This window comes from Dermacentor variabilis, chromosome 9 (assembly GCF_050947875.1).
Source record: "Dermacentor variabilis isolate Ectoservices chromosome 9, ASM5094787v1, whole genome shotgun sequence".
Classification (NCBI taxonomy): Eukaryota; Metazoa; Arthropoda; class Arachnida; order Ixodida; family Ixodidae; genus Dermacentor; species Dermacentor variabilis.
In genome coordinates this window covers 101,727,976-101,740,849 of record NC_134576.1, presented here as the reverse complement: position 1 = coordinate 101,740,849, position 12,874 = coordinate 101,727,976, and the positions used below count along the sequence as shown (strand labels likewise).

The window sequence follows — 12,874 nt, the reverse complement described above, 5'->3', positions numbered from 1 at the left end:
GCTGGTGTAAATGTTTTGCAGGGGTGTAATTGTTAACACTTTGTTTTTGTATATGTTTAAAATGTTTTACACTTGGTTAGAGCAATATTAGCTCTTTCTTTGGCTGGTTAATTAAGCTCTGCGCCAACGGGTGGCTGGACCGTGGAGACCGATCAGGCAGCTCACGTACGTCAAAGCTAAAGTTCCTTCATCAGCTTGAGTTTATGCTTCCACCGTTCAGTCGAAACGTTCCGCTAGTGTGGGGTTAAAGGAATACCAGACACGTTCGGCGCTGCGACAGAATGCTCGCAACGCACGCTGCTTCGATAGCTCTCGCTTGCGGTCGATGGCCAAGCGGCTAGCGGAGAAGTTTCGCGCGGGCGGAGGCGGGCTCCAAAACAACCGGAAGTGGACGATGTGACGTCGTATCGTGACGCAGAACCAGTGAAGGCGGAGCTTAGCGTCGATGGCTCGGCGAACGAGTTGAGGAGAAAAAGCACGGCTAGGGAGGAGGGTAACTTGTAATCGCTTGTAGCTCCATTAATACGTAACGCTTCACTTAAATTATGGTGCGAATGTTCTACTTAAGTTGTACCCTACGCGTCTACAAAATTTGTCCGAACCGTTTCAGGGGCCCTTTAGCCTCTCTGCCTTTGCCTTGTGACCTCTCTCTCTCTCTCTGTAGCAATCTACGGAGGCAAAGCGCGAGCAAGAGCGCTATTAAAGTCGCACATTCTCGCAGAAAGCATTAACATCTTACCTGCAACAGTAAAGTAGGATAGAATACACCACTGAGCGATAAATTTGCTTTTTATGCTGTTCTCCGGCGTTTGGACAAATGCGAAAGTATCGCACGCAGCAGTATCGCAGCGGCGGGATCTATCATCCCGCAGCTACGCGCGTCGCGGGATGATAGATCATTGCCCCGCGATAATTCTGGCAAAAGTGGCAGGCCGCACTCTCGACGCCGTGGGCAGTACTGGTAATGCGGCAAAAGTGCGTATGGCTACTTCTATGAAAGATCACGCGAACTGAATAACCAATATGAAAACATCAGGTCGCTCGTTCGCTCGCTAAAAACCTCGGCTGTCGTATGCGCACCAGACTGGAATGTATGCGCTGGCTAGGTTGTTTTGCAACCAAGACGCCACACACGTCACGCTTAAGACATGCAAACACTCAGAAATAACAGTGGCTGAAACACTCGAGTTGCCGAACACTTCGAAGTCGGTATCACGTGATGTCGATTTCTACGTCGCGGAGAGATACCAGCAGATGGCGCCGCGGTATTTCCCTGACGTCAATACTTGGCGCAGTAACGCACCTGCGGGAACTACGCCCCTTTAGCTTTCCCTTTATCGCCAGGGAAAGTAGTCCGCGATTGTGGGTATACGCGTGTTTTATTTCGAATACGTCTGTGCAAAAGATCGCGGCTGTTCTGCATATTCAGATGGGTTTCTGGGATAGCCGCAATGCACATGCATTTTAAATCGCAATAGCCTGGCAGCTAATTACGAACGATTCACTTCCTGAAGTTGTAATTGCACACTGTAGGACGCGTGTTTAATATTATGATATTGAAGCCGAGCAGTAATGAAGTAAAAGTAAAATATAATCACGAGACACGCCGTAGTTCGGGACTCCAGATTAATCTCGACCTCCCTTGGTTTTTGTTAACGTTCACCTAAACCTAAAGCGTTTGCTGCATTTCGACTCTCATTGAAGTGCGGCCGCTGCGGTCGCGATCGAACCCGTGATCTCGAGCTCAGCAATTTAACGGCGTAGCCACTGGTCTAGCGTGGCGGGTCAGTAGTGAAGTCATATGCCTGCTTAGTAGTTATTCCAAGACTGCGTTGTCAGTCTTTTTTATTAGTGCTTTTCTGCGCTGCCTTGTCTATTTATTTATTTTATTTGTTTACAATACCCCTAACGGCCCTCATGAGATGGTATTACATGGGGAGAGGGGGGGAGACCCTATTTGAAGCATGAGAAATACAGCACTAGCGCTTGAAATATAACTAATAATACATTGTTTACAGCAGAAACATGAAATATAACTCAAACATGAAATATAACACACACACACACACACACACACACACACACACACACACACACACACACACACACACACACACACACACACACACACACACACACACACACACACACATGCGCAAACGCACACACCAAGACAGGCACACAGAGCACAACATAGAGATGTATAAGGCGTATGTGCAAAAATTCTTAATATCGGAAGACGCTTGATACACAGTATGTTGATATGCAGATAACATAACAAAAAGAGTTATAACTAATCCGCTAGCTCTAACCGTTGTCTTGCAACAAAGTTTAGAAGTATGGTAACTTCAGCAGCTATGCGTGATGGTGAGTTATTCCAAGGGATAATTTGCGTAAGGAGATGAATGGCACGGTATGCGTTTTACTTTGTTTATGTGATCACGGCGGGAGAAGACTGCAGGGGGGGGGGGCGAAAAGAAGTAATCGTGAAGCGAGGAATGATGATACAGTTTATGAAATAAGGTTAGGCGAGGGAAGTGGCGTCGTCGTGATAAGGGTTCTAACTGGACACTGTTGTTTTAATGCTGCGACGCTGGTGAAGCGTGAGTAACCTGAATATATGAAGCGAACAGCGTGGTTTTGCAGCGGTTCAATGTTGAAGAGGTATGCTTGATCGGGAATCTATATGGCGGAAGGATATTGTACTTGTGGGTGGATTAGCGTGATATAAGCAAGTATTTTTTTTTGTGTGTGTGTGTGCAAAGGTGCGTGCCTGAGGTTACACTTAAGAAGGCTGAGCTCTCGGTTAGCGGATGCTAAGACGGTGTTCAAATGGTGATACTTATTAAAGGACCAAATAGCCCAAACGTGTTGTATTATTCGCTTTGACGTGTGTTGCGTTGTATTATTCGCTTGAAGTGTGTTGCGAAATGCAATAGCCATTCCATCAAGCAATTTCCAAAAGACCATATTCTAGGAGTTGGGGACGATTTTAATTGGTAATTATGTTAACTGTTAATTGTACAATGGTAGTGTATTTTTTAGCAGATTTAAGGGATGGTCGTCTCGAAAGTGGCGGTAGTATTCGAATTTCCGCTCGGTAGACTTGGCTTGACTGCTTCCTGGCTTCAGTATTGGTATCTCAACGCGTTTCTTAATGGGAAGTAAAGTGAGTAAAGTAACAAAGGGAAGTTCGTTTATCGGGTCTCTCAATATGGTGATTTGTCGTCGAAGTAATGTACACCTCCACTAAACCACCTGAACAGGCCGATTTTTGTTATACACTCCTCAAACCCGAAGGGAGCTTCTTTATCTCTTTGTAAGCCGCTTATTTTTACTGAGTGATATGCTATGAACGGGAAAACCCTATTATTTGTTTAAATACTGCGGTTTGATACTCAAAGCAGCGTCTACACGCGGACAGAGTTATGATCGCCCCATCTTTGTCATGGTAAAATAAGTTTTTTTTCTTCTTCGTCTGAACACAGATCAAGCCGTAACTTCCGAGTCGCAGGTCGGAATTTCGACGTTGCATCCAGGATTTTCATTCGATATATGGAAAAAAATGTTAAAGTATGGCGGCTATATGACATGTTTCCTGCTCCGCATTCACTTCTGTCGTATGCAGCCTGCAAAATCATATCCTCGGAGATCGGTTTCTGAACGAGAAGATAGGGGGCTAACCGAGGGGCCCGATTTTGATTAGTCATATTATAAGAAGCCAACAAACAAATACCCCAAGGACAACACAAGGGAAATTAGTTGAACTTACTAATTGAATTAAAAAAATGATAAATTGATGGAAAACAAAGTGGGTGAAAAAACAACTTGCCGCAGGTGAGGAACTATCCCACGTCTTCGCATTACGCGTGCGATGCTCTTACCAATTGAGTTTCAGGTAGCATGTGGGGGTTTATTGACCAGTTGCCTTCACCCTAAAAGATCACGTACTTGTGATGCCTGCGGCAGAAAAGATGTTCCACATCAGCAGCCATGGTTTGTGAGTGGTAATGTCATGGCTAACACTCCCAAGGTTAGTTCTAGTAGTAAAACTTCACTAATCAAGATAGTGGATGGAAAAACGGCGCCGTGGTAGCCGGTAAGAACAACGCACGCGTATTGCGATGACGTGGGATCGTTCCCCAGCTGTGGCAAGTTGTGTTTCATCCACTTTCATTTCCATTAATTTACCATCTTTTTAAATTCAATTAGTAAGTAGTAAGTAATTTCCTCTATGTTGTCATTGGTGTCTTTGTTTGTTGCCTTATGATGAGATCGATCGGTTACCGTCACTCAAATGCAGCGGTCGCTGGGCCATGACTTTCGGCACCACGTATTGCTGCACTCGAAACACGCTTTACGGGTGATTTTCATCGTCTGTGACTACACACAGCAGTCTATAGACCAAGTCAGTGTTAATCTTCTCGAACGCTGATGGCAAGAATAAAACTTAAACCACTACCGTACAGTTCTTCAGTTATCTGACTCGTCAATCGGATATAAATTTAGGCGTACGTAAGAGAACAAGCACCATGTGGCTCCAATTAAATCTGATTCATCCAGTGCGGCATCCTTGTAGCCCAAAGAGCAGCCCTATAGGACGGAAAACCTCGTCAGTCATGGTATAGGTTGCGTAACTGCATGCGCGGTATTATACACGCTCAGGAAAGAATGCTCTGGGCAATATGCTGAGCGCCTTTCTTTTTCGTCTCTTTTTGCGACCCAAGTACATCTTGGCGCAACGTAACAGAACAAACACCATGTGGTTGCAAGTAAATCTCATTTACCCAGTACGACATCCTTCTAGCTCAAAGAGCAGCCCTGTAGGGCAGAAAACCTCGTCAGTCGTGGTATAGGTTGCGTAACTGCATGCGCGGTATTGTACGCGCTCAGAAAAGAATGCTCTGGGCAATATGCTGAGCGCTTTTTTTTTTTCGTCTCTTTTTGCGACCCAAATACATCTTGGCGCAATGGTTCGCGTCGATTGTATGCACGTAATATTGTGAACTGTTGCAGTACATGTCAGTGCAAACGTTATTAACCCCTCACCAGTATTTAGCTTCATCGAAGCTATTCGTCAAATGGTCTTGTGTGACAACTATGGATGGATTGATCATATAAAAAGAAAGTTCGGCAGCATGTTGCACACCTGTAACACGTGAAGGCGAAAGTGTGTTGCACACTTCGTAATGCGCCGTCTCGCGTCGTCGCGTTACTGCTTTTGCAGTTTGGCTTCACCGGCTCGTTTTCGACGCTTAGCTGCGGCTTCGCGCGCTCGTATACAGCGGGGTCAGATTCGCATCAACGACGTTTCCCTTCGACTTTACGTTGCATCCTCTTAGCCGGGGATTGAAACGTATACGCTGCTCTGTGTGTTGTATGAGTGATTTCAATGAATGTATGCACTGTTCGCTTCACTTTGCTGAGCGCTTGTTAGCTAATGCATTACGAGAGGGATTTTTAGCTTGCTTAGGGAGGTATGAGCCATTGCTGACGATGACAGTTTTGGTACCATTAAACCGGAGGACGCGTTCTTACTTGAAGGCCATCGGGGGTCTGGGCACTTAACGCTTTCGCCTTAATACTGGCTCACTCTGTGCGTCTGCATGTGTACTGCGCCGTTTTAAGAATGCAGAGTTTAAGGGTGTGCATTGTTCTAGCGTCGTAGCAATTCATTTCACGTCTCCGGGAAACAAAGGCCCCGTAATCCTGCCGCACAGCTGCGCACCAGTCACATTTTTAAGTACAAGACTATATTTTTAACATGATACTGAAGTTTCACCGTGACCGATGTACTATAGTCCAAGAACAACATAAGCCTGAGCAGGCCACAGAAATTTGAGGAAATTAAAAACGATTATGCTACTGTTGACATAGAATGAATCGCGTCTGTGTCCATTATATAATCCTGTAGAGCTTTGAAAGCTGGTCTGTTCGGGCATGACTAAGGTAGAAGTACTTTTCGCACAGAAAAAGTTTTCCTTTCTGCTTTTCTTTACTTGTTTATTTTTCTTCTCCGCGATATATGGACTTGATTTATGCGAAGAAACTAACTGCGGTAGGTATCGTTTAGAAAGCAGATACGTTTTATAGCCGTATAAGCGTTTCTCGACCACGTTTGCACATTCATGCGAGAAGCTTGTGTCGTTTTGTGCGTACGGTGTCAGGAAACATCTGCGTGCTCTTGCAATCGCTGTAGCTTGAAAAATACATCTGTATCAGCCCTTCAGTTTTCAGTTACATTGCCCACTGAGCAGTCTGGAGGATTACGTGCTACGCCTTGACCTGTCCCGATGGTCTTTCCACACTGTCAGGTGACCGGGCGCCTCCACCTTCACAAGGCAAGCCATGGGATCCAGCCAGAGCCAGCTGACAGCTGAGGAGCTGCGGGACTACAGAGTACGTTAGACGGCCATATATTGTGTAGATATTGCATTAATACGCTGCCAGTATAGCTGTGTGGCTTTACAGTCTGCACGTTCTTTTGAAATTCTTTGTACATAGCTGCCGCACCAGTGCAGGTACTGTTAGGTGTTACTTTTCTATACGAAACTGGGACCGTCTTTTGTACCAACTCATTCATCAGCCGTCACACCGAGTCGCCGATCCCATGGCTATGCGACAGCGTTCGCGGGCCAGTGAAGAAAAAGACAGGGCGCTGGAAAAATTATACGATATGCTATGAAATACGACACCAGTACGTCGATCTTCATGCAATAGCCAAGGTTAGTGCGGTAATTCATGCACGACTCGTATGATTTAGTTTCCTTACCCATACTTCTGAATATGAAAAATTCGACTGATTGATTGATCGAGGTGTCTTGAACCGTTTGCAGCAAGCGTGCTTTTGACGAAACGTGATCGTAAAAAAAAAAAAAAAAACATAATCTGCTGTGTGTCAGATACAACGAGCATTCCTTTCATATCACCTTCATATCACGCACCCTTAATGCATGTTATCAGTTACATGACCTGATCTACAGCTTCCGCAAGTTTTCGACCACTGAGCACTTGAATTTCTTTACAGGAGCTGACGTTCCTTACGAAAAAGGAAATTCTGCAGTAAGTTTATATAACTTTATTTATTTTAAATTTTGGCGCGTATTGCATGGTATAGTTCTTCAAGAAAGGGAAACAACCGTGGCACAAAGAGAAAGTCATGCAATTGGGCTGATCCACATGCCGCTCACCATGTTCCAAATAGTTCATACGGTCACAACTCACATGCGGTAAGAGCTACAAAAATTTCCGTTTGCAAACAAAATATTAAGTTGGCATTTCTTTCAGCTTCGCCCAGACGGTTTGATGCGGCAGAACTGTGTATGCCTGTAGCTGTAATTTATCGTGATGACGTCCCTGCCAGGACAAAACAGTTCGGGGCCAAGTTGACAACGTGCAGCAGAGTTGGCGGGTTCCCCACTTCGCGTGGCTGCTGGCCATGTCACGTGCCACCTCATAACTACGTCAGCTGCTGTCATGCTAAACAAATACTCTAGTTATCGTCATGTTACCGAAGCTGATGATGTCTCCGACTGTTCTCTTCAGGGTGATCCGGCAGTATGCTTCAAAGGTGGCGTAAGGCAGCAGTAAACCTACTGCTTTGTAATAAGCCCAGTGTAACAGGCAGGATCTTTCTTGATTATAGACTTTAGCGCTCACTTTGGACTCCCAATAAGACTTAATTGCAGCAGGAGGTTAAACACCGCAAGCAAAAGACGCCTCATGAACGCCAGTCAGGACGACACGTTTTTCAAACAAAAGGAGAAGAAAAGGCGAGCGTCAGCCCGCAGCAGAGAGCAGTTTGGACTCACTGTGGCAGTTATTATTATTTCGCTTTTGAAAATGATGCCGACGGCAGGCGCGCTTACGAACGTGTCTCCTTGCGCATGATTAACGTATACACTTCATAATTTTCACGTGCATGCCCTCTTATCATAGTCGTTTTGAGTTTTGCTAGTTCTGTAGAACTACTGTCTTACAAAACAATGATTCGACTTAAATTAGGCTCTGTTTGGGATTCCGCTGAACTGAGTTTGACGGAGCTTATTGAATCCACACAAAAACTCGCGTTAGATACAAACATTCTGATTAGTCGTATACTACGCAAGTAACAGAAAAGAAAAGAATAACACACGCACACGCGTCTGGCTAGTCTTAAAGTACGATGCGAAATTGCAAGGCCTTCTCTGCATTGAATGTTTTCATGCCCTCACGCATATGTTCTCTCGTCAGTCCAGCTTATCGCACCTCTCAAAGCAGCCACGCAAGCGCTCTTTACTACAGCCCCCGGGCCTGAATTGCCGGGCACCTTCAATCCTTTTAAAACGATCTTCCCTTGCGATCTCTCTGGGAGTTTGCAACCGTAGCTGCAGCTACTGTCCTGCCGAATAGCTCACACAGAGGACAGCACTCACATGGTGATTAGGTTTACATATAGCCACATCTGTGCGACTCCTGCAGATGTGCCGGTTGCCGACTCCGTTCTTTACGGAATAACGCAGTGAAATGGCAAACAGCACCTAACTATGTGTCCTCGGTGCAACAAGCATACCCAATCAAGCGTATCATTCCTTTATATAGTGGAGCTTTCCATGCCTTCTTACCCGGAGTTTGGCGCATCTGCATGGTCGGCTTCTTGTCGTGTATGACTATGGTACTGCGCGATTGCAAAGTGGAGTGAACCGAGAGATGGCCTCATGAAAGGGGGGTCGATCTCGGAGGCAATGCAAGTAAGCCGCGGTCGCGTGGATCAGGTGGGTCGCGTAGTCGAGGGGGGGAGGGGGAAGGTCCGCCTCTGGCCTAATTGGTGAGCATGGCACGTAATCTTTTTGCCGCAAGACGTGTTTGAGACGATGAACAGTTTTATAGCTGTAAAATTACCGCTTAAAGGGAAGCTGAAAGATTTTCCAGAAGAAATGAGTGAACAGCAGTACGTCGTGGCTTTCAACCCTCTGAATTCGAATATCGCATCGAAATTGAGCGACAGAAAGCGCAAACATATTTTATTTCGACGAAAAGTGCAGCAGCAGACACGCCCAGCTAGCGCGCCTCGTTTCCGCCTGTGATTGGTCGGGCGCCTCGTGACGTCAACAATGGTGTTCGTCCGGACCGACTGCTGCTTCGCTTCACATAGTTCCATCCTTCGCGTCGAAAACCTTGCTTACTCCAAAGTAGCCATTCAGTATATTTTTGTTAACATTACTTAACTCACCGATCCCTCATGTAAAACGCTGTCTGCAGGGTCCTTGATGTATTGCAAGTAAATAAATATATCGGTAAAATAAAAGAGGCAGATGGTTTTGCTGTAAGATGAAGACGAAGTGGCGAACGTTGGGCGTACAGGGGAAGTCGCGGGCGTTTCATCATTGAGACTTGTATTCGTCAGAGCAGCAACTGCCCTTCTTGACAGCGTTGATGCGGCCAGATCACTGTCCTCCTAAGGGCTAAGAGCACATACGGGTGCCGAATGTTTCCTGGGGATTAGGGAACTGTAAGTGTTCCAAGGGAGCTGTTAGTTTGATAGGGATACGAAGTGAATGGTTTTGCCCGTGCTGCAGGTTCCTTTAAAAAATAGGAGTTACAAAGGAAAAAAAAAGGGTTAAAGAAATAATTGCTCAGCTTGAACGCTCACATTTCCATCACCTTTATTCTTTTGTTCCCACATATGCTACTTGGCTTGAGAACACGGAGTAGGTGAGAAAGGATCAGCTGTGATCAACACTACCTTGGAGCTCGTGTCTCAGTGAGATAATGCCCGGATTCTTATAAGACTGCGCATTGCGACGGCCACAGCTCTTAGCAACCACTTCAATGGCGGGTCTCCTAACCACTACACAGGTAGGCATTTTGCCCGTGGTGTTACATATCTGTTACCACAAACAAATAAGCCAGTCTTCGCCGACGTGATCGGCCCACTTGTACAGCTCAGACTGCCGTTGCTCAGGACCATTGCCTGGTGTACGTGGATGCAGAGGCCACTGCCCAAGGAGTACGGGCCGTATTCGTCTGTATGCCACCAAAATACTAGATTTCATGTTCATAGAACTACATACCATACATGATGCCATCGAGTGGGTCAGCGCGTTTCTGTACTGATCTGATCTGTACTGTTTCTGATCTGTACTGACCCACATGGCACATTGAAGGATCTGAAGAAAGTTACCGAGACATTCCGAATCTGCCAGGAGACACGCAAGCTGGTCATGTAGTCGTACTTCGGCGTTATACGCTGCATTGAATTCGTTGACATAGCTGTATCCCGTTCAGCAACTTGGTCAACCAAATCGCTCACTCACCTTCTATGTCTATTACAGCCCTCCAGCCTCGCTTACTTCCAACTCCAGAAGTCCATTCTCCGAAGGGTCACGCGTGCACGCTTATACCCCCGTGTATCTGTTTCTTTCCTCGCAACCTCTATGTGGTGGATGAGTTTGTCTTCAGAGGTTTCGGTCTAGGAGTGACCCTGACACCTGCAGTCACCTGGGCTTGGGAATCTGCAGCCGACAATCGTGGTACACGTCTTAAGTGCCTGGCCCCTGCGTCTGTAATGATGGACATTGATTCCCTTCTGCGGCTGAGCTGCGGTACTTGGGATAATAAGCACAAGACACTCAGGGAGACCAAACTAAGGCCCAATGTTCCAGGTGACGTTACCCATTCGATAACGAGTAGCAAGTGCGTGAACTCATTTTTGCAGTACTTGCATCATACATGAGTCTATTTTGTTTGCTTTTTGTTAATTTTTTACTACATATTCCTTGTGGCAGATCCCCAGAAAAAGAAGGAAAGAGTAACAGTGGTTGAACGAGAAACGCCACTGGAGATAATGCATCTGCAAGCGTGTGTCTATCTTCGTCGGTGCCCTGAAGAAGACAAGTAGCGTTGTCTCGAAACGTTATCTCCAGCGAAATTTCTTATTTGACCACTGATGATTCCTTCAAGCCTCCGTCTTCCTGTAAACTTTTTGTAAACTTGTATTCCTTGGTTAAGAGCAAGATACGTATAGAAACGCTGCCAAGGGCAGCAATCGTTGCCCTGACGACGACAAATCCTGTTATAAAAACATGGACTTCACCCTCGTGCTTCCGTTATTCGTCCAGTACTGATCGGTATCTTTTTTGAGCTTACTGTAGCGATCTAACAGTTGAGAACATCCGAACATTAGACAACACCCTGCCAAGTGACTGCCCGAATTTTCTTTGGCGGAGTACGCGTGCTCTTTCATCCTGCGGTAATTCTATCAACGGCCCAACTATCCTACACAGGTGTGTCAGCAGCTCGAACGAATGCTGCATAAACAACTTAATCTTGGCAGTTTCGTCTTACCTGTGTCCTGTTTTCACGCTGTTTATGTGCAAGTACTTACGTACTAACCGGTGCAGGTATACATTATAATTTTTAAGTGCTGTCTTACCGGTGCTACTCTGTGTCACGGTCTGTGCGCTATGGAAGGCCCAACCAAAGATGCCGTGAGCATCAAATGGTTCGGTAAGCCCTTGGGAGACAGTTGTCTTCTGGGAGCGCCGTGTTGATGGCTTCTATTGTGTCGGGGAATATTCCAGGCATCCGCTTTTAGCGGTGCAGTTACGGTGCCTGCCGCATATGCCCCCCCCCCCCCCTACTCCGTTCCCCAGTTTTTAGTTATTTTTTTATTTGCTCATTTATACTGCGGACCTGCTATAGATTTGTGGATCGAGGAATGAACGTACAGAACATATTTGCTGGCAAATAGCAACAATGTGAGGCGCACATTCGTCACAGAAAAAGAAAAATCACGCACAAAAGAGCACACACTCACTGAAGCACATGCAGCAATGCATACAGAGCGAACACAAGGAAATCATAAAAAAAAAAAAAAAACCTGTCGACCATGCACACAGAGGGGGGATTCCAACTTGAATATGGCTCCACCTAGCTCCTTACTCTCATTTTCACGTATGCAGCGCCTTCAAACGATTCAAGGCCATCGCTGAAGGGCAGGTGTGCGCTGACAAGCACACCAGGATTCCCGTCAGGTACATCGAACAGATGCCGGAATTCAGGGTAAGCGAACAAGCTCACGTCTGATTTAGTTGTGCGTATACGTGTTTTCTTAAGTAGAGAAAGAGAGAGAGAGAGAGAGAGACGAGAAGTAACGGATGGGAGGTTAACCAAGGTCTCGCCTGGTTTGCTACGCCACAGGGCGGGGAAGGGGAAAGGTAAGGAGAGGAGAATCATTGTGCACGCGCACGGCAGGTGAAAGCTGTTAAACTAGATACGTCTGAACATGTCAGCCATTTCTTCTGCTAAACGTGAGGCTATTTTTAGCACTTCGATTTGTTTAGGCAACGGTGTGTCTCCGAGTGTCATTTTGCACCCTTCTGTGCCCTATTTCACTGGCGTGCCGAACTACTCAAATGATCGTGGTACGCGAATGTCTTCAGTGTTTTAAAGAAATAGCTTTCCTTGTCTGTTTTCCCCATTTTGCGGTTTGTATGCTTCTGGCCATCTGTGACCAACTTGGAACGCTAACTGTCACTGTAGTGGCCACTTGAAGTAAATGAAAATGTCCGATGGTCAGTTTACAACCTGGTCTCCGGCACAGAAACTCGATTCTCAAAGCGTCAGACCGCGGACACATGCCTGAAAAAGGCGGTATAAACTCGTACAAGCCAACGTTTAACGTTTAGTTTTAAAAAGTGAGCGCGCGCATCGATGAAGAAGGAAGGTACGGAAGGCATTCCCGAAATTCGCTGCGCGACTCTCATCGTAGTGTGACGCATTTTTACATTTTAACTGGAAAGTGTTAACGGCCCGGTGTCGCTGAAAATCCGGTGTCGGCGTCCGGCGCCGATGGTCTCGTGAGCGAAAAATCATTCTGAATCACGCATATCGA

General features: G+C 46.1%; 1 protein-coding gene across 4 annotated transcripts in view; it reads left to right on the top strand.

Annotated features, from left to right (window-relative positions):
* Nucleotides 1-12,874, top strand: part of LOC142557185 (calcium and integrin-binding protein 1-like) — a 65,794-nt gene that overhangs the window by 20,176 nt on the left and 32,744 nt on the right. For all 4 annotated transcript variants that reach the window (XM_075668860.1, XM_075668859.1, XM_075668857.1 and 1 more), the window contains exons 2-4: nucleotides 6,315-6,399; nucleotides 7,028-7,062; nucleotides 11,943-12,042. In XM_075668860.1, the coding sequence (XP_075524975.1) occupies nucleotides 6,349-6,399; nucleotides 7,028-7,062; nucleotides 11,943-12,042 (186 nt within the window). In that variant the 5' untranslated portion in view covers nucleotides 6,315-6,348. The remainder of the gene's footprint in view (nucleotides 1-6,314; nucleotides 6,400-7,027; nucleotides 7,063-11,942; nucleotides 12,043-12,874) is intronic.